This window comes from Malus domestica, chromosome 15 (assembly GCF_042453785.1).
Source record: "Malus domestica chromosome 15, GDT2T_hap1".
Taxonomy (NCBI): Eukaryota; Viridiplantae; Streptophyta; class Magnoliopsida; order Rosales; family Rosaceae; genus Malus; species Malus domestica.
In genome coordinates, this window is record NC_091675.1 from 47506262 (window position 1) to 47528414 (window position 22153).

A 22153-nucleotide genomic window follows, 5' to 3' on the forward strand; every position below is an offset into this window, starting at 1 on the left:
TTAAAACCACGAAAACGGTGCCGTTTGGGGTAACATATTCTGGGACTGGGACCCACCAAGTACAGTCCTTGCCCTTCCTTAAACCCCAGCGGAGACTTGGAGGACTTGCTGCGAATTCCGCCGTCTTGGACTTCCATGGCTGGCCGTGAAATCTTCGCCGGCATGAGACGATGGGTCCCGCATTTTGCAAGCTCGGCAAGGCGGAGGCCGCTGTCATCTGTCTGCTCTTCGTCTTCGTCTTCGTTATCGTCGGCGGATAGGCGCAGAGACGACGAGCTTCAGAGCAAGATTATGGGGCTGAGAAAACCGGACCGGAGCGCAACCACAGTGATTCAGAATTGGGTCGACGGAGGCCACAGGGTCTCCGTTCTCGAACTCCGCTGCGTCTCCGTTCAGCTCCTGAAGTCTAAGCGCTTCAACCACGCTCTCCAGGTATCAATTTTTATCATGTTGGCCCAAAATGTTCTTGAAGTTTGTAAATCAGGACTCTCTGCAGATATTTTAAAGTTAAAGTCCTACATCTTTACATGAAAATTTGGAAACTTTGTCAATTTAGAAGGAGAAGAGTTGCATAATCCATGGTTGAATGGGGTAAGTTTTGAATTTGTAGATTGTGTTTATGATGATATCAGGTGCTAACATGGATGGAAACCCGAAGCGATTTTCGAATGTCGCCGGGTGATCATGCAATGAGGTTGCAGTCAATCATAAATGTGAATGGTATGTTGGAAGCTGAAGAGTATTTTGAGCAACTTAGCACTGCTTCAAAAAAAACTGCTTGTCTCCCCCTTCTTCATGGTTATGTTGTGGAGAGGGACACAGAGAAAGCCGAGGCGCTCATGCTGAAGCTTGGCGGGTTGGGGCTCATTGTGAACCCTAACCCGTATAACGAGATGATGAAGCTGTATATGTCCACATCTGAATATGGGAAAGTGCCCCTTGTTGTACAGCAGATGAAGAAAAACAAGATACCCTTAACTGTTTTATCCTATAACCTTTGGATGAATGCGAATGCAAAGCTATCCGGTTTTGGTTCGGTGGAGATGGTTTATAAAGAAATGTTGAATGATAACAACGTCGAGGTTGGATGGAGCACTCTGTCTACTTTAGCCGGTATCTATATGAAGGCAGGGCTTGTTGAGAAAGCCAGTTTCGCCCTGAGAAGTGCTGAAAAGAAGCTGTCTAATTGCAATCGCCTTGGTTATTCTTTCCTCATTACACAATATGCGTCTTTAAATAGTAAAGAGGACGTTCTGCGACTTTGGAAAGCTAGTAAAGCGGTAGCTGGGAGAATTCCATGTACCAATTACATGCAGATACTGTTGTGCTTGGTGAAGTTAGGTGATACTGTGGAAGCCGAGAGGATTTTTATGGAGTGGGAGTCCAATTGCTTTAGTTATGATATTCGAGTCTCCAACGTCCTTCTTGGTGCATATATGCGGAATGGAATGACTGAGAAAGCTGAGGCATTGCATCTACACACATTGGAGAGAGGCGGTCAACCAAATTATAAGACATGGGAGATCCTTATGGAAGGACGGTTGAAAAGCCAGAACATGGACAAAGCCGTTGAAGCGATGAAAAAAGGGTTTTGTATGTTGCAAGATTGTCATTGGAGGCCATCGGAGGAAACTGTAATGGCCTTTGCCGATTATTTCGAAAAGCATGGGAACATTGAGTATGCAAATTGGTATATCAGAGTTATACGTTCATTCGGTTTTGCAAGTTCGACATTATACAAATCACTGCTTAGAATGCACCTTTCTGCTCAGAGATCAGCCTCTGACATCCTGAAGATGATGGAGGAGGACAAAGTCGAGATGGATGAAGAGACTTCTGCCCTTGTTCAAGCCTTCAGGGTGTGACTATAATTGTAAACAGCATAGTTAGTAAAATACGAAACAGGTATAGTGCGTGAATACCTGTATTATTCGGCAACTTTGCTAAAATAATACCTTGAAAAATTCGGCGAGTATTTTTTAATTTTAATATTTATTTATTCATTCAAACCTAATTATACAAATATGTTTATAATATGCGTATTATATGCGAATTTACTAACTATGGTAAACATTTCTGCATGGTAACTTAGGCTTCCTGTGAAGGCTCAAGGGACAGTATAATGCTTCTTTGACTGTTTGTGGGTGAATCAAACTCAAAGTAGCGATTGTTCTTCGTTACTTAAAGTGGGAGAGAAACATTGATCCTAGTCTCTCCAGTTTTCTCATTGTTCATGAACTTTAAGGTTAATTATCCCTGCTATTATCTCTTTAAAACGCTGCTGAAATGCAAACATTTTACTCATATTTTACGTATTTATTTGTTTATGCTATCCTGAACTGAGCTGATGCCCATGTTATTCCTCGTACATAACCAGTTTTGTGAATGAATTGGTGATAAAAATATGCAGGGACCAGTGAGAGATGCCATCGAACTCTTCAACTTGATGGTGCTGTCAAGATCTTGTGAAAGGCTGAAAGCCTCTGTTGTGCTCCAGCAATATTTCTTGAGGGGCCAGGCATTGTTTGAGAACAGGAGCCTCGCGAACTCTTCCAAACCAAGCGTTGAGCAGTGGCAGGGTCTCAGTATCAATTAGGTTTCAGTAACGAAGAACAATGATTGCCGGCAGCTATGTACACAAAGCCAATTGTTTCTCCTCCGAATAAGTTCTTTCCTGCAAGTGCACTTTCCAAGATCTTAGGTTCTGTCAAGCTTCTTCAGCAACATTCTCTTTGTCCTCCCCTTTCTTGGTGAATGCACTCATAATTGCCGTCACACACTGAAACAAAGAACAATAAATGGTCCTTAGTTCGTCAAGAGGATGACCAAATTTTGAATGCTTGTGTTTTTGTGGAAATTACAAAGTCGTCGTGAGCTTTTCTGTCGTGCAAGAAATTTCCTAGTAGTCCTGCATTTGAATGCTAGTTAAGCCAATTGGTGCTTGTGAATTGTATGAATGAAACATTATTGCTCATTCGGTTACCTATTCATCTGCAAATTTGGCCCAGAAGCGTTCACGTGCCCTTTGTGTGTGAATTTAATTATATGTGAATTAAAATAGGTACTTTACTTTTTATATTGGCTAAATTGGATTAATGGTCCCGATGCTAATAGGATAATCGAAAGATAGCATTTTTGGTGAAAAAATCGGATTTAAAACCATCATGGTGAAGTCTGTTAGAATTCATGCCCAAAATTAATCTTTGTTCCTCAACCATAATGAATGCTTTAAATAGATGGAATTAGAAACTTAATTACCTCTAAAACTTGTGTTCATATCAAGTTTGGGAAAGAAATAACCATGTTCATATCTAATTTGAGAGATAATCGTTCAAAAACAAATATAAAAGGCTAAATTAGATTAATGATCTCCATGATAATAGGGTAATCGGAAGATAAGCTTGTGGTGAAAAAATTTGGATAAGTCTCCGTTAAGTCTATTTAAGTCTCTCAAGTTAGATATGAACATGCTTAACGGGGCTCAACGCCTTTCCACCATTGTGGTAAAAGGCTACTTACGCATAATGTCGATTTTGTACTAGGTCAGAAAAAACAAAGGTTAATTTGGTAGTTATTGTAACGGAGGAACCAATAATATAAGGACTCATGACATGTAAGTACGCAAGCACACTCGAAGCAAAGCTTATGGCAGCCTAAAATGCTTTTGGCTTAATTATACCCAGTAGTACCTAGCCTATTGATGGATACAAGCCACTGGTTAAACCCCTAACCCTAGAGACAATATCCATGAAACAGCACAACAAACTGCATCCAATCATTTCGGATACTTTCCTCTTTCGGGTGGAAAGGAAGGGTTAACTCAATTCCAGTACAAAATTTGTTCTTCTTCACACTACCAAGTTATCGAGCCAGAGATGACAACGCCCGCGCAACATTTCGTGATATCCGATCATGTATTGGTTCCTGAATGAAAAAGTCAAAAATTATGTTACAATAATCTCTACAAAATACACGTAACATGTTAAATTAAGTATGTTTATTTTTTACCTCTGTGGAGGGCAACTTGAATTTTGATTTTGTTATTGTCTCGTACAGGAAAATGTATCTGTCATCAAAGAATAATATCAGTTTTAGTAGTAGTAGTAGTAGTAGTAGTAGTAGTAGGTACAAAAATCTTGAAACTTCGACACTTCTGTACGGAGCTTATCAAACAATAACACAATAAGGGCAAGGGTAATTCTATTTAGATACAAGGGGAAGACAGATAGGGGAGGAGGAAGAGAAACCCAGGAAAGCGAGGGAGGAGGGAACGAAGGATGAATTGACATCAGCGAAACATTCCTAATCACAATATGAGCAGAGGGACGAAGGATTAAAAGACAATACATACTAGTACTACTGTCAGATACCCGTCCATGTTTTGCTTAGACAGAATACCCTAACAAACCCCTCATCAACAAGGTAGGAAAATCAGATGTCTTTCAATTAAGATGATATTCCATCATAAAATGCATTACCAAGTACAAATTTCTAACAAGTCAATTAGTAGTTTTTATCAAGTATTTTGGGATTTAAGTGGCTCGAATCAAGCCTACAGGTGCTCCTGACCTGCTGGATCGGCTGGCCGGATTAACACTCCTTGTTTACATCCATGAAGCATGTAGAAGGCATTATAATAGAGTATATGATAAATTATGATAAGGCACAGTAAAGAAGTGACATACCGCCAAGCTAGTTCACAAACAAGTTCCTCAGGAGCATCAGGGAGGACCTAAATTTTTGAATCATCACAGTGAGATTTGAAATTTTCACATGCAAACGCAAAAAAGAAATATAATTGAACTTCATGTGCCTACCTCATCTTCGTAAGGATTGCAGTGATCTTTGAACCACAACCTCAAGAACTCCTAAAAATTAAAGATATAAACATCAGACAAAATGTAATTTGTCTATAAGATCATAAGATTAAAAGTGCGAATAGAACATAACAGTATCAATGCATTGCATACTTTATCAACATTTTCAGGTTCAAGACCATTCTGAAATCGCTCCTCATAAGTATGTGCAATCCAATATCTACTTGAATCAGGTGTATGCACCTACAATGGAAAGGAGTGGAAATCAACTCTCATTACATTCTTTGAAAAAGTGTAGTATGAGTCCGAGAGAACTATTAAACTTTACAGAAGAGAAAGCTAAACCTCATCAATCAAAAGAATGGAACCATCCTGGCCCTTTCCGAATTCATATTTTGTGTCTACCAATATCAAGCCATGTTCCAATGCCACATGCTGCAGCATGAAGTAAATGGTATAACTGGTAAGACTGGCTGATAGTCAAGAACTTGATTCGGTCAGTATCTGAACTCAATTATGATAATTCCCCACAAAAACATACAGCTGGTTACCTTGGCCAATTTTATTTGGATTGCTCAATGTTTATGCTCGATAAACTTACACTCACACACACACAAAATCCTTGGTAAAGGAAGCAGTACACCAAATACAAAATTAAAGACCAAGATCAAAGCATACAACAAAGAGTTGTGACCCTACATGATCAATAAGGAACCAGAAAAAAAAAAAAAAAAAAAAAACTGAAACAAGAGGGGAAATAAATTAAAAACTTTTCAAACTGATCAAAAGAATTTTTTTAAGGCTGGCTCTTGTCTCAATATGTTTTCAGATATTACATTTTAAGAGGTTCATTCCAGTAAGACGATAAGAAGAAAGGCGATTTACCTGTCCGTACTCAAACAGGCTTAGTGCTTTCCTGCTTACTTCATCATACTCAGCTTGAGTCATTAGTCCGCGTTCAATTATCTGCGAGAAAATTGCATGAAGCTATATTAATACATTCAAACCCACTAGAAAAACCAGCACAACATAATGACCTAGTTCCATCTACAACACAAATTGATTATCCGATATTAGTATTACGATACTCTTTTCTCCTTCCCTTTTTGTCCGAGTTAGATAACAAATGATATCAAAGAGAGCAAACCTCATCTGGGGTAACGGGAACATCATGATCTGCAGCCTTAGTTGTCGGTGTGAGTATATTTGCAGGAAGCTTTTGGCTTTTTACCAAGCCTAGAACATGAATAAACAATGAGACAAAATTTTGTTTTAAATTTTAAAAAAAATAATAATAATTAATAATCAGAGAGCGCACCATCTGGGAGTACATTGCCACAGTAATTTCGAGCACCATTTTTGTAGACCGTCCATAATGACGTATCAGTACTTCCCGTCACAAAACCTCTGACTACAAAATTAGCAGCAAAAGTAGTGCAACGACTTTATAACTTAATGAACGTATGAAATTTTTGACTCAACAACTACTAACTTTACGTGACAAGGAAAGAAAAAAAGCAAGCCAATTCATCACCAAAATTTTATCTGCAGTATTAATTAAAATACTTTCCTTCATAATTATGAGAAGAAGTAAAGAAAAAGGTTTAAGCTATCATACTTTTCCTCCATAATTATGAAGATGAAAGACTAGGCAGATGCATAAATAGCTAATTTAAAAAGTGCTAAACACAATGAATATAATATCTTACCCACAAACTCAACGGGAAAAACAGAACATTTCTTTGCAATTGTTACATTTTCATCTGGAGCCGAAACAACTGCGTTCGAAGTTATGTGTTGAGTTTTGTCAAACCACCATAAACTTGTCTCATTAAGGACCTAAATATCATAGAAACAATGAAATTTCAGATACTACTACTAGTTATCCATCAACCATGTATTGACTACTGTATTTTCGATAACACATTGTGTGATGACTCTTTTTCCGTAACAAATTCAACTAAACGCAATACAGAAAACTCACATATAAGAAATTTACTTCCTTTGGGGTATGAACTGGGAACACACCTGTCCTTTGAAGGGAATGGAAGCAAGAATTCTGTCAAATGCACTCTGCCTATCCGTCGTAACCATAACTAGATAATCCCCATTGTCATAAACATCTCTAACCTGTAAAACAGAGAATTACCCCTATTCCCATTTAAATTAAAAAAAAAAACCCAAAAGTTGGTTTCTTGAGAAACAAAATCCCAAGTTATATGTGAAGCAAAATCCACTACAGACATTGAACAAATATATGAAAAATAAATGAAGCAAAAATAAAAAAAAGTCATCTTTTTTTATTTGGGTTTTTCATACCTTGCCTCTAATTTTGGATTTGAGGCCAGGAACTGTGAGGTGGAGGTTGGTTTCGGAGAGGCAGTGAAACGACGAACTCTTGATAACGCCAAGCACCTCTTCTTTGCGAGCACCGTTGATTAGAGCTTCCAAGGACGGCGGTTCCTGGTAGTGCTGCTGGTTTTGGGCCGCCGTGACTGACATGGAGAATTTTGGGAAGTTAATGGATTTGGGTTTTGGGGTTGTGAATGTTGAGAAGGAAGAGAAAGAGGGATCGGGATTTGAGCGCTTGAGGATTAGGGCTTTGGGAGGGTTTAAGGTTGGAGTATACTGGGCCATTTGCGGCGGTTGAAATTGGAGTCTCGCGGTGGCCGCAGATTCGGCCGTTGCGCTTTTATGTACTGTCGTTGGTTTTTACTTTTTAATTGCGTGAGACATCAGCCGTTGGTTTTCAACGGTTAGATTTGTATGCTCTGATCTAAAGGATCAGAAAACTTGGAAGAAGAAAAACGAATAAAAATCAATTGAAAAAAAGTAAATCGTCAAAATGATCCATGAGATTTACATAACACATCACTTTGGTCCCTGAGATTCCAAATCAATAAAAGTGGTCCCTCAATTTGTCTATCATCCATCATTTTAGTCCTTCCGTTAAAAACTCTGTTAAGTGTCCTGGAACTCTTGGTCGGAAATTTGGGCAATTTTCAAAGCTTCGTAACTCAATCGTTTCTTAACCAAATTCGACCCATAATAAATCAAAATGAAGATAGGAAAGTGTAGAATAAGATTATACCTATTTCGAAGCCCAATGGTTGCCGGAGATTGCCGGAAAATAGTCTCAAAGTTGACAGGTCCGAGTGAAAACTTGAAAACTCGCCGGAAACTAGGTAAACTTTAAACGTTCAAAACTTCTTCAATACTCAAAGAAATCAAGTGATTCAAAAACAAAGAGAATGGTGCCTTTTTTTTACAGCTAACTCGCCGTGATTTGGCCAAAAACTGTTTGAAAGTGGCTATCTTGGTCTCGAGATAGTCACTTTCGAGCCATTTTCTGACCAAAAAAGGGCGAGTTAGCTGTCGAAAAAGGTACCATTCCCTTCGTCTCGTCGAGAAGTATGATTTTCGTTTTTAAATCACTTGATTTTGTTGAGTATTGAAGAAGTTATAAACGTTTAAAGTTTACCCAATTTCCGGTGAGTTTTCAAGTTTTCACTTGGACCAGTCAACTTTGAGGCTATTTTCCGGCCATCTCCGGCACCCATTGAGCTTTGAAATAGGTATGATATTATTCTACACTTTCCTATCTTCATTTTGATATAGTATGGGTTGAATTTGGTTAAGAAACGATTGACTTACGAAGCTTTGAAAATTGCCCAAACTTCCGGCCAAGAGCTCCGGGACACTTAACGGAGTTTTTAACGGAATGACCAAAATGATGGATGGTGGACAATCTTAGGGACCACTTTTATCGATTTGGAATCTCATGGACCAAAGTGATGAGTTATACAAATCTCAGGGACCATTTTGGTGATTTACCCATTGAAAAAAGCTTGCGGCATCGAGGGCGGTTGGGAATTCAAAATTTGAAGATTTGGGGCGGTTGTGGGTGGTTTGCGAATATGGGGGGCGACTGAAGAAGACTAGAAAGGTGGAGGTTGGGGTGTGGGTTCAAGATTGGGATAAGCGATGGAGAAGGGGAAGGCACGATGACGATGACTGCATTAACAAACTATCAGACAAAAGCTCGGTTTGGAAAGAAAGCAACTTATTAATCAATGAATTAATGTAATTTTACAAATTATAAGTGACACCTAACTGCATTTCATCGAAGCTGGTTCGTATGATTAATCGAAGAATGGTTATTGATGCGAAACTGGAAGATATTTTGCACGATATATGGAACCTTGCAAGTGGTATGGAATCTGTGGAGTTTGTGTTTTTTCATCAAGAAACCAACAGAGCATCGCACGCTATTGTAGCTTTCATGCAATCTGTAGTGGAAACTTTTATTTGGAATTGTATTGGTCCCGATTTTTTTTTTTTAATATTCTTGCCGAGGATGTGAACTTATCAATTAGACTTGATTGAATAAAATCTTTAGTTTGACCAAAATAAAAACAAAACAAAACAAAACAAACCGCATTTCATCATTATTCTAATTAGTAGAAGTATATGTGAACTAATCATCATACTCTTTCAAATCTTAATGGTAGTTTACAATGCAAATCAATTTTTTTTATCCATATTGCAATCAAGATTTATGTGATAGGAATTTATGTCAAAACACATGTTGTCATCTATGATTGCTACAACGTATCTCATGTTGAAGCAAATCTTACAAACAGAGCTTTATCAACAAGTATTTCGGCTGAAGATTTCTGAGATGAATCTTCAAGTGGTTTTGAGTAAGGCTGGGTTTAGTACGATTACCGTACCAAAACCATTATATCAATTACTATACCAATTTTTTGGCATCTCAAATCAATTACCATTGTCATGTCAAACTTTTGGTATATTTTTCGATATATCAAATAAATCGGCTGGTATGATATGGTAATAGCATAAGATACCGATGATGTATTAGGTCTGAGCGATCAGTGTTTAATGAACTTGTTCAACAGACAAGCATTTGTACATTCATCATGTGTCCAACACGTAACATGATACCATGTTAACATTAATGCAATACACATTGGCCTTTCCAGGTAGTCAATGTCCACTAGGATATTGAACCAATGTTCTCTCATAATTCTCATAAATTTTGTAACTTTTGTGCACATTCATTTTTAATTAATAGAGAAATGAATCTTTAGTAGCCTATTCGATAAAAAAATTTTGATGTTATTACTCCAAAATTTCTATATTAGTCTCGGATAATTTCGCATGAAGACTTATTTTTTGCATTGCCTACTGGTTCTTATACTACTGGTGAAACGAAAGTATTTTTGAATAGGATTTTGCTCCCCTAATGACCCAAAATATGTGATCATTACCTACTTGAAAGATTGGCTACGGGCGAATATGGTTTCTTTTGTAGAACCTCTTTGAACACATGTTTTTCTTCATTGGGAACCTCCGCCTGAGGGTTGGGTAAAGCTTAATGTTGATGGGTGTTACAAGGGAGAGGTCAACTTCATTAGTGTTGGCAATGTCCTCAGAAACTCATTAAGGGCATAGGTTTCTGATTTTTGTGCTAATCTTGGTCGGGGTGAGATTCTATGTATTGAAGTTTGAGGTGTTTTTATTGGGCTACAACTTGCATGGAATAATAGAATTAAGAAGATTATGATAGAATCATATTCTACTCTTGCGGTTCAATTGATTTCAAATGCAAAACTGGATAATGACCCTCTCGGAAGTTTAGTACTGAATTATCGTGCCCTTATGCACCAAAGTTGGTCTTGTGAAATTCGTCATATCTATCGTAAAAGAATTTTGTTGCTGATGATTTGACTCGTTTGAGTTTGTCATGCAATTTGGGTTCAGTGTTTTTTTAGCAAGCTCATCCTTTTTGTCATCAATTGCTAGTTGCATATATAGCTGAGGACTCGTGATATTTGAAAACGCGAACAATTAGCCTTCAAAACCAGATTTGCCTTCAAAACGAAGCTGTAGTCAGCCCAAGCCTTCATCCCTCTCGAGACAAGCCTTCATCCCTCGCAGGATAAACCTTCACTCAAACCTTTGTTATAGCTCTGCTACCTTGTTCAACCTTGCTGTAGTATCGATTCACCTTTTGTAATCTCTCTCTCTATAAAGCTTTCAGACCCTTGATAAACTATAAAGATAGGAACCTGCAAGACGATCAGCCTTACCCGACAAGGTTAAACCTTGCCCGACCTTCTTTGTTTTTGTCTTTTCATTCATTAGCCTAGCAATATGTTGTATACTTCCAGTTATATTCAAGTTATTTCTAGCAAGATGACTATTAAAAGGTTTTCTTAGTACTCGGATCCGATTTGAATATATCTTCAGTGTTCAAACCAGATCCAAGTCCTAAGCCCTCGGGCATGCAAATCTGATTAGTTAAAAGTCTTTGGCCTTAAGGCATAAAAAAGAACCTTATGTGAACTTAACCCATCCACGACAATCCTTGAGAAACGAGAAGTCCGAAATTACTTGGGGCGCAAGTAATCGACCTACCTCTTAGTCTTATTTCTATTACATTATGATTATCATATAACGCTTAAGCATGGAATGGATTCTGATAGGAAGCCTCAAGGCCTACACCTAAGGCCTCACGAAGGCACCTATTTGGATTCATTCCGTTCTGCGGTCTAGAACGTTTGAGCATAAGAACGAACTCTAATGGGAAGCCTCAAGGCCTACATCTAAGGCCCTACAAAGGCACCTATTTGGGTTCATTCTACCTCTCGGACTCGGGTAATCAGAAGTATAATAGTTATAAGACTCATGCAATCACGAGAACAAATATGATGTGTTCGAGCACTGGTTTAGTTATTGATAGGAAGCCTCAAAGCCTACACCTAAGGCCCCACGAAGGCACCTATTTGGATTCATTCCGTTCTGCGGTCTAGAACGTTTGAGCATAAGAACGAACTCTAATGGGAAGCCTCAAGGCCTACATCTAAGGCCCTACAAAGGCACCTATTTGGGTTCATTCTACCTCTCAGACTCGGGTAATCAGAAGTATAATAGTTATAAGACTCATGCAATCATGAGAACAAATATGATGTGTTCGAGCACTGGTTTAGTTATTGATAGAAAGCCTCAAGGCCTACACCTAAGGCCCCACAAAGGCACCTGTCATAACTAACACGGTTTCTCGGGTATATACATATATACAACTAAGACTCGACATCCATTTCACATCTGCCATACTGAAGATGGCAGTGGCATGCCTGAGCACCTAAAAGTTAACCTTGATTGTGAGCCTCAAGGCCTACACCTAAGGCCCCACAAAGGCACCTCTCAAAGTTAACTCTGTCCTTCTTTTTCAGCCTTACCTGACGAGCCTTGCCCGAAGAGTCTTGCCCGACAAGACTTGCCCGACGAGACTTGCCTGACAAAGCCCGACAGTGAAGCAGAAGCCCGACAGCAGCCCTCAACCGGCGCCAACCTCCCAGGGAGCTGTGTGCTCGTCGGCCAGGAAACATCCCCGACGGAAATTCCTGACGCGAACAATATATATATATATAGGCGATTTCACACGTTTTTGAAAATTTGACGCGTACATCTTGTGGCGGCGGGGATCGGGTGCGTGCCGACCTATTACAATTGGGATCTACAAGCCATTTGTTTGAAACTGTGGGCTGTCAACAGCGAATAAGATGTGGAAACGTGGAAAGAGATAGTGAGGTGGGGCGTAGGGGATTTGTATGGACAAAAGGTGAAGATTTGTGCTGGCCTGAAAGGGGAAAGTTAAAAGGATTCGAATCCGTAACGATACAGATACAGTTGGGTTTGGGAGAATAGGATTACCAGTTACCTGATTTCGCGCGTGGATTAATTAAGTAAAATAAAATTTTTGTTTTCAAATCGGATTTGGGATTTTGTTTCCCGAATTTTGATGGGAGATGAAATCGCGTAGATAAATATCCAAAACAAGTGATGTATATGCATAGGTCAACTATTTAAATAACTGAGGTAAGCACCCATGTCTCATTTTCTTGTTCTAGAAAAAGTTTCGTGTAATTTATGCTACGAAATGGGTTCAAATTTTGACCCATATTAAAAATAGTTGTTTTATTAAAATATGTTCGATTCTTTGAGTTTAGGACTATTTTATTACTAATAATCATCGCTTTAAAATGTAGCATACGAATTAAACCTCCTTCTAATTATCTCTTTAATTATTTCTTCTTATAGCCCTATTCATATATGTTATTTCTTAATTGTATTTATCTATCAATATGACATTTTTTTTTTTGTAATCAAACATGTGTTCATGGACAGAGCCACCATGGGTTAGGGGGCAGATGCCCCCACTCATTTGGTTGCAAAAAAAATGAACATGCTTCTGACATTAGCAAAGTGTATCACTAGTTTATTTGCTTGTGATATTAGCATTAATCGTTCTAATTGATACTGCACATTTTCACCCAAGAATTTTGGAAGAATAGATTGAGAAATCAAATAGGTGACTAATGGATAAATGATAACATGATTATTTTTTTTATAGATAGAGAGATATTTGATTGTGTTAGTAATGAAGTTGTCATGCAACGCTTTTAAAATATGAAAATGAGTCGAGGGATATTGTAATGAAATTTTTTATGTATTAATATATAAGTATTTGGTTTAGTAATTCTTTAGCTTTTTTAATTTGTGATTTTATTGTTTAAGTATTGCCCCCATCCATTGAATCTTTGGCTTTGTCTTTGCATGTATCACAAATTAATTTTAATAAGCACTACGTAGTGTCCTTCTCTTTGTTGAGAATGTCTAAATAGCCTCATTATCTTTCCACTAAATCTCAATTCGATTCGCTTTGTTGAAAATACTGCTGGGTAGTGAATGCCCACAGTACCTTGGAAGACTTTCCAATTCTCACACAGAATGGGTTTTCAACTTTGGCATAAGTTTTCAATACCCATGAAAATGGAAATTAACTTTGGATGCAGGAGATCGTTTTTCTACATTGGGTGTTGTAAATGTCAAATTGTAATAATACGAGTTGCTCTATAAATAGAGCACTCGAATGCAATAAAAAAAAAACATACAGAGAGACTCACGGTAGAGAGAGAGAGGAAAGAAGAGGATAGGAGATAATAGAGAGAGTTATCTTTGTACTCTTATTATTGCAGATTACAATGAAAGCATCACTGCTGCCCCGAATATGTACTTCAGTCACACTGACTGTAGAGGAACCTCGTAAATTTTGTGTCCTGTTTATTTATTCCACTGCACCCACTGTCGATTTTACAACACGTTATCAGCACGAAAAGCTCTCATGTTAGTGGAAAGCACAACGACATAAATCCGGTGAAACATTACCTACCTCCCACCTCTGCTAGCCAAAAATCTCACATAATAAAATGTATGTCCATTTTCTGTATCTCCCACCGCGCCAGAAGCGCCCCATTGAATTTCGGTGAGAATTGAAATTTACAACGACCTGTAGTCGTCACGAGATAAGAAAACTCGTACCTGACAATTGGTTTCCAGAGATCCAGAAGAATCTCATCAGGCTTGGAAACCCAGATCGCGTCATTTTCGACGGATCTCGAGAACTCCCATGAATACTCGGTTGTCTGAGATGGTGATGGCAAGACTGACTCCACACAGGCCTCCCTCTGTTGTACCTTCATCAACCCCGCTGTTATCTATGTTACAAGGGAGAGGTCAACTTCATTCGTGTTGGCAATGTCCTCAGAAACTCATTAAGGGCATAGGTTTCTGATTTTTGTGCTAATCTTGGTCGGGGTGAGATTCTATGTATTGAAGTTTGAGGTGTTTTTATTGGGCTACAACTTGCATGGAATAATGGAATTAAGAAGATTATGGTAGAATCAGATTCTACTCTTGCGGTTCAATTGATTTCAAATGCAAAACTGGATAATGACCCTCTTGGAAGTTTAGTACTGAATTGTCGTGCCCTTATGCACCAAAGTTGGTCTTGTGAAATTCGTCATATCTATCGTAAAAGAATTTTGTTGCTGATGATTTGACTCGTTTGAGTTTGTCATGCAATTTGGGTTCAGTGTTTTTTTAGCAAGCTCATCATTTTTGTCATCAATTGCTAGTTGCATATATAGCTGGGGTCTCGTGGTCTCGTGATATTCTATTGTAATCTTCCTTTTCTTTCGGGTCTATGCCCTGTTGTCAACAAAAAAAAAAAACTTTAACAGTGCAAAACAAATGTTTAAGAGGAAATTGTAGCAATAGACCCTCTAACCCAATTAGAGTAATGATCCCTTTACTAAAAATTCATGACCATTGATCCCTTAACTTATCAAAACATATAGCTATATTTTAACAAACAACATAGTGTCTAAAAGATGTGTTTGCTGATAGTAGATTATTACTTAAACATTAATTAACATCTTTATATTTTATTAATGATATATTATTTAATTTACAAATTTAATTTTTTAAACGTTAATATCTCTAGCATTATCTTTAATAAATAAATTAACGTAATACTATACAATTTAGGACATGACTACCACGTGTAGGTGGCACCCACTCCAAACAACTTTTCACATCACATGCGTCAAAAGTTCACTGCTTCCCAAAAGGTGTCGTCAAAGTCACACCAATTCCACCGTCTCATTTCCCACCTTCACCGCCGTACTCCCGCCCGCACCCGATCTGCCCCAATGCACACTCCATTTCTACCCCTCGGATTCCGAATCCAGTCGTATAAAGAGGACACGTCGGGAGAGGTAAAAAGGCGCAGAACACTAAAACCCCGACCAAACCTTTTGACGTAATAAATAAATAAATAAAAATATTTAATATTCTCTCTTCTTCTTATTATTTTTGTTACCAAATAAAACATTGGGAATTTCCCTCATCAAATCTTGCAACCCGGGATTTCTAGGGTTTCTGGTTCGATCGATTTCTCGATTTCTCAGTCGCGGGTGTTCGCCGCTCCTCGCTCACGAACGCCGCTGGCTGTTTCCGATTTGTCGGTTTCCTTCCGATCTCTCTGTACAACTCTGAAATGTGACCGATATTGGGTGAGTTAACTCAAAGCTTCTTTCTTTTTCCCAATTGTTCAGAATTTTTTTTTTTCGATTTGTTGGTCATTAGAAGAAAATCGTGGATTTGGGTTTTGGTTTATTTGCTCGGAATTTTTTTATTTTTTATTTTTTTTGCCTTGTGATTGAGTTTTAAATTTTACTTGTTGGATTTACTGGGTATAATGTAGTCGCGGAGTTGAGTGAGATTTTCGTCTGTTTTTTTTACTCGAAATTTGATTCTAAGACAGTTGAATTCTCTAGATGTTGGATTTCTATTCTGGGTAGCCAAAAAAATGTGTAATTTAGTTGATTGAACTGAATTTTGTATTGCTTTTTTTGTTTTGATGCGAAAAACAAAAAGAAATTTTGGTTATGTAGGAACAAAACCCAGAAGCGTGAATTGCCATTACAATGTACTGATTTTGTGCTTCTGGATTAAAGTAGTTTGTTACTCTGAATTGATGAGGAAGAAGAGGAAAGGCGGTGAGGCTGACCCGTACCCAGATCCATTGGAAGATGTGACATCACAGGCGGAAGATGTGACATCGAAGTCATGCAATTCTAGATCATCGGCCCTTACATCGCATTATTCTCTAGAGGATTTTACAAGGTTGAAGAAGCGGTGCAAAGAAGATGATGCAAGCACTGAACCTGTGGTGTCGCATACAAGTAGGCTTGCAGGCATTGCCACTGCTCCGCCATGTGGGACTTCGTCTTTGGTTGCACCTGGAAGAGGTATCAAGAGGAAGATAGGGTGTATAGATGTTGCTACCCAGATGGGTAGGAAGAATAAGATTGAAGAAGATTATGTTTCGGGTGAAACACTTGGGCATGGAAAGTTTGGGTCGGTTTGGTTGTGTCAGTCCCGGGTTAGTGGTGCAGAGTATGCATGTAAGACTCTGAAGAAAGGGGAGGAGACTGTTCATAGGGAGGTGGAGATAATGCAGCATTTGTCTGGTCATCCTGGGGTTGTGACATTGCAGGCTGTGTATGAGGAGTTGAATTGTTTTCATCTTGTGATGGAGTTGTGCTCTGGAGGGCGCCTAATTGATCAAATGATTCAGGAGGTTCAGTATTCAGAGCAACGGGCTGCTAATATATTCAAGGAAGTAATGCTAGTTATCAAGTACTGTCATGATATGGGGGTAGTGCACAGAGACATAAAGCCAGAGAACATACTTCTCACAAAAGCAGGAAAAATAAAGCTAGCAGATTTTGGGCTGGCTATGAGAATATCAAATGGTGAATACCTTACCCCTATTTCAAGGATATTATTATTTTCTACTTTTTTACTGTATGTTTTTGTTTTTCTTAACTGTTTTCCGATCGTAGAGCATCCTGATTCTCTATAAAATGTTTTAAAATCCATGTTCATATTATCAACAACTATCATGAGCACACTGTAAGGGTGTGAGGATAGGGTCAGTCAAGGAAGACTTTTTTATTTTTTTATTTTTTTAGAATGTAGCATTCTTAGTAAGATGGTACCTTTCAGTTACATTTAACCTCACACAATAATGAAATATTAAATCAGGAAATGTATCCTTCTGGAGGATAAGCTAAACTTCAACCTGTATATAAGAAGTATTTATGCAAGATCTGTGACTGTGCTTGAGCAAGCCATATGACTGTATCTTGTTAGACAGAGAAATTTTTTCAGACTTTTAGTGCTCTTATACAGGTTCTTATCTTCTGCGGGTAGACTTTCTTACTGAACTTTATGTTTATAATCATACATGTTTGTCTGCCAGTTCCATGCAGGAAAGACCTAAAATCAAAGGATATCAAGGCTTTAGTATTATCTTTTGGCTGCGTGCCTGGGTCCATCATTGTGAAATGATACAACTTCCAGAGCCCTGTTCTAGATTGAATTACTGTATTTAGTTTATATTAAACCTTTAAGCTTATGTATCTCTACTACAACTGTGAGATCTTAACATGTACTCCGGTGCTTGGTTCTTGTACCCAGGTGACATACATCTATCATCTGTTATCATTTTATTGGGACGCCCTTTCTATATTTCTTTATAATTATTTTACTAGAAATGTGCTAATATGTCATTTACAGTTCCTGGTCTCATTCCAATTTCTGTTGATGCTGCACTCTCTCAACTTTAGGTACTTAAAATTGTTAGATCTAGTGGCAGGGGCTTGTAGCTTTCTATATCAAATTTTTGACGTGATCCAATATGTAGTGTGATAGTAATAAGTGGGAGCCTGAGTTCCTATTGTGATCATTCATTTATGAATATTGTGTCCAAGTATATCATTAAAGAGCGTTGTCTTTATTGGTAATTTTGTAAGATATCGGCATGTTTCTTTGGAATCTTCATAGTACTTTGTATCCTCTATTTTGTATATTGATTAGCTGATTGCAATGTTTTCTCATGCTTCTGCAGGTCAAAATCTGACTGGTTTGGCTGGCAGTCCAGCTTATGTTGCACCAGAAGTTTTGCTAGGAAAGTATTCTGAGAAGGTGGACGTCTGGAGTGCTGGTGTCCTCCTACATGCACTCTTGGTTGGCATTCTTCCATTTCAAGGAGACTCCTTAGAAGCAGTTTTTGAGGCAATCAAGAACGTGAAACTTGATTTCCATTCAGGGATATGGGAGTCAATTTCGAAACCTGCTCGGGATCTTATTGGGAGAATGCTGACAAGGGATGTTTCAGTACGGATAACAGCAGATGAAGTACTAAGTAAGTTTGTGGTCATGCCTAATATGAGAAGTTTTAACTATGTGCAACCTCTTTGATTAGGTTTATGCAACCCCTTTTCACACATGTTTGTAAAAAGTTTCATATTCATTATCTGGGACGTGCTTATATGCGATCTGTTTTGTGTTGGAGGAAAAGTACAACTAATTAGCATGTCGATGGACGTTTACTTCTATAACTTGTCAACCATTGCCTTCTATATGATGCTTGTTCTCAGATATGTGTCATCTATAGTGTTTTTGAAATATATTAAGATGCCTTTCTTTCCCTCCTCCATTCTTTACAATTATGCACATGCTGGTTGACTAGTTACGGTAGTACTTTTGGGACTTTTTAAGGAATGACCACCTAGCAGACTGAAATGAAATACTGTATGACAATTTTTTATTATAAATATAGTTAGAAATAAATTATGTTACTTGTTATTTTTATTTTGGTTTACCAAAATCTTTCTTTTCTCTTACAGAGTATTTATTCTTCATTTTTCTTAAATACTTCAATTGGTACACGCATGAAATTGGCCAATTTGGCAGCTTTTTGCTCAATTTCTCGTGGAGAGAAATTATTATCAGTACTGAGTCAAGTGTTAAGCCAACCCTGATTACTCAACATTTATAATACTTTGTCCTTGTTACATCTCTCTCTTGACATTGCAACAAAGTGTATTGTGTTTTCTGTTGATCTTTATGTTATGTATTTCTTTTGCAAGTTTTAGTGGTCCAAACGAATGACACATATTTGGGTTTTCTCAGGGCATCCATGGATATTGTTTTATACTGAGCGAACACTAAAGGCACTACCCATTAAATCAAGATTGAAGAACCAAGCAGGAGAACCTTCTCGCCAGCTTGTCATTCCACCCAGACTCAAGGCATGTCTAAACCAGTCAGAAGATGGCTCTCTCAGTGAAACTTCAGGTCTCCTTTCGTCTTCTGATAGCTGCAAGTCAGAAGATGAGGACGATTCTGGTTTGGTGGACGCACTTGCCACTGCAGTTTCACATGTGAGAATTTCTGAGCCAAAACGGAGCAGGGTATGCGGTCCGACAGGTCGTCCAATCGAGCAGCAGTGTTCATCTAACATGAAAGCTAACAACCTCTGTAAAGCGTTTTGACCCTGCTGACAACCTGACACCTTCAATCATTATCTCCACTGTTTTTAAGCTGGGGAATTGAAAGTAACCTCCCGGGTAATTTTCAGTGAGCAAAGATAACAACTTGACATATGTCGACTGGATCGAGGTAGTAGTTTGGGTGTCGTTTACAATATGCCTGTGAAATCTCTCCGCAACTCTTCTTTCTCTTTCATATTTCTTTCCTTCAACCTAATAATGATTCTAACCTGATGAAGTGAGAGAATCCATGTACAGAATGAATGTGTAAATAGGATGCTGCATTGTATTTTGATATGTTTTCTCATCACTTGTATAATAGGTAAGAATATGCTAGTTATTCTTGGTGTTTGAAAAGGTGTGTTTTCTTGAGCGAAGGCCTTCCACCTGTGAGTTGTTCACACATTGTGATCTTAGTATAGCAGTGTAGGTAAATGATCTCATTTTTATTCCTGCACCATTATTTTGTGTTATTGTTATTAAAATGCCACGCATGAAAATTAAAATGCACGGCATGTTATTGGTTCGGAAGGCCACGGTGGCATCCCTTGAGCGCAGGTTATTATTTCACCTTCTATCTATGGTCATTTCTATGGGTTTGTAGCATATAGGTGTTAATGCTGGGCACTTTTAGGCCCAAGTAGTGGTGCATGCCATAAAGGGGTCATGAAATGCCCAAAAGAGTTTGAGAAGCTCAAAGACCATGGGATGGGCTTAGAGGAAGATACTTCCGAGAGCTAGATCCGACATCCTATAAGCTCAGCCCAACCAGAATGTGCGAAGATCTTGGCGAGCGCCAAGGGCATGTGGGTCACGCTGACAACTTTATGATGTGTGTCTCCAAGGATAGGTCTACTCAAACGTCAATCAAAACATGTGGCGATCCTCTATTAGTGGCAGTATCTAACCCTCTTGGCCTTGAAAAGGCGCGCCATCTTTGACTGAACACATGTCATTTCACTACCAAATATTGGATGGATAGGTAAAAATGTGTCAGGACGCTAGTCTACATTAGCTAATTAAATGCCACATGGGGAAGATCCAAGGCTGGGGGTTCATTGAGGACCTATATAAAGGGGCTAAAGACTTATGGAATGGGGATCGAAGAGAGAGAGAGTTAATGCATTAGCCGAGCACTATTTTCTTAACCTTGCAATCAATATAATTAGAGTACCATAAAGGGATGTAGCCTAATGTTGAGGGTGAATGCCCTAAATCTTTGTGTCCATTTCATTTTAGCTCATATTCCAAGCCCACCAAGGGTGTACTATTTTAATTTTTTTTCCTCCAAGTTTTCAGCTGTTTGGGCCCAAAGTAATATTTTAGGCCGAGCTGAGAGTCATTCTAGGCCCATTAACATTCATCTAGAATTTTGTCATGGGCTGTCCAGTCAAGGTCGGTCGAATCCTATTGCTAGAAGGATTGGTTTAGATAAAGGAGAGGTAGTCGAACCCTAGTACAACAATGAGTCTTAAAGCTAAAGGTGCTTAGAATTAGGAATGAATCTGGTTTGTTAAAGAGCGTGGTTCAAAGTCCTATAGGAGTTAGGATTGGTCGAAACCTGATCAGATTGTGATGAGGAGTTCTAATTCAAGTACATCTCTATTTCGGTATAAATAGATAAGGGAGAGCATCATTCAAGGCCCCTTTAAAATCAACACACAAATTGCCTTGCGCAAAGCTTCTTAACAACCTTGAGATTTTTCTTCTTCCATTTTCTTCCCGCCAACATATATTCAGTTTGATAAACAACACTGTGAAGGCAACCAACAACATCTTCAGTTTAGATAGACAGCACTGGAGCCGCATAATCAGCCTACCGAGGAGCACTTTCAATTTGGATAGACAACACTGCTTTGAGGCCGATTGGTTATTTATCAAAGTCTCGGCCAATAAAGGTTTTTGAGTCCTTGTTGGTGGAGGTCATCTTATTAGCCTTCTCGGTGAAGTGAGGTGTTACGAGTTACTAGGCTCGGTACATTAAATGCCTAGTTTTATTTTATGATTGGATATTCACAAGTACATTTTAAAGTTCGGCATTCCGACGGTCGAACCACATTTACTCTCAAGACATTTATCTCTTTCAAGAATTTATGTCTGTATAGTTCGATATTGATTCATCATACTTATACTCTCATGAATATAATGATCGAGACCGAACCCAGTGCCAACTATTTGTGAACTTCGCAGAACTAGCAGCTTTGTCGTCAGGCTGTAGACCCATTCCTTCCTCGGCTGTAGTCGCAATATTGAGAAATTAGCAAAGCACTCTACGTGACATCAACATATTTTACCCCTCGACCGAGCTCGGCCAATGAGTTGGCACGCCCCACACACAATCAAATGACATAGTTAGCTTATTAGTTACTCGGCATGCACACCATGTAGGCTTGGTAGTTTTTAAGATCAACATTTTGGCACGCCCAGTGAGACCCATTGCTAAAACTACGAAGTTCATGACCATTGAAACACGATCAGTAAAAAAGAAAGCAGTAATGGGTAAGTCAACAACTAATCTTCCACTAACAATCCAAAACCCAGGACATGATGGTTTGCCACAGGCAC

General features: G+C 38.5%; 3 protein-coding genes across 7 annotated transcripts; 2 read left to right on the forward strand and 1 right to left on the reverse strand.

Annotated features, from left to right (window-relative positions):
- Positions 1-36: 36 nt before the first annotated feature.
- Positions 37-3010, forward strand: LOC103401953 (pentatricopeptide repeat-containing protein At5g27460). 2 transcript variants are annotated; one of them, XM_070813142.1, is made up of 4 exons: positions 37-432; positions 633-1905; positions 2093-2245; positions 2411-3010. In XM_070813142.1, the coding sequence occupies exons 1-2, from the start codon at positions 136-138 to the stop codon at positions 1863-1865; spliced, it is 1530 nt and encodes a 509-aa protein (XP_070669243.1). In that variant the 5' UTR covers positions 37-135; the 3' UTR covers positions 1866-1905; positions 2093-2245; positions 2411-3010. The 2 variants fall into 2 exon arrangements, with proteins under 2 accessions (XP_070669243.1, XP_028950241.1); XM_029094408.2 differs by lacking the exons at positions 2093-2245; positions 2411-3010 and having other exon boundaries at positions 45-432; positions 633-2036.
- A 553-nt stretch (positions 3011-3563) lies between these two features.
- On the reverse strand, positions 3564-7603 carry LOC103401954 (phosphoribosylaminoimidazole-succinocarboxamide synthase, chloroplastic). The gene is made up of 12 exons (XM_008340680.4): positions 7137-7603; positions 6846-6947; positions 6527-6656; positions 6136-6228; positions 5965-6053; positions 5703-5783; positions 5163-5252; positions 4971-5060; positions 4818-4868; positions 4686-4732; positions 4009-4066; positions 3564-3924 (listed from the first exon to the last, which is right to left on the reverse strand). The coding sequence occupies exons 1-12, from the start codon at positions 7452-7454 to the stop codon at positions 3862-3864; spliced, it is 1212 nt and encodes a 403-aa protein (XP_008338902.1). The 5' UTR covers positions 7455-7603; the 3' UTR covers positions 3564-3861.
- A 7701-nt stretch (positions 7604-15304) lies between these two features.
- On the forward strand, positions 15305-19960 carry LOC103401955 (serine/threonine-protein kinase PEPKR2). Of its 4 annotated transcripts, none has more exons than XM_008340681.4 (4): positions 15305-15760; positions 16205-17005; positions 18163-18459; positions 19230-19960. In XM_008340681.4, exons 2-4 carry the CDS (start codon positions 16225-16227, stop codon positions 19589-19591), a joined length of 1440 nt encoding a protein of 479 aa, XP_008338903.1. In that variant the 5' UTR covers positions 15305-15760; positions 16205-16224; the 3' UTR covers positions 19592-19960. The 4 variants fall into 4 exon arrangements, with proteins under 4 accessions (XP_008338903.1, XP_008338905.1, XP_017178727.1 ...); XM_008340683.4 differs by having other exon boundaries at positions 15431-15760; positions 16208-17005; XM_017323238.3 differs by having other exon boundaries at positions 15439-15760; positions 16125-17005.
- The last annotated feature ends 2193 nt before the right edge of the window (positions 19961-22153 follow it).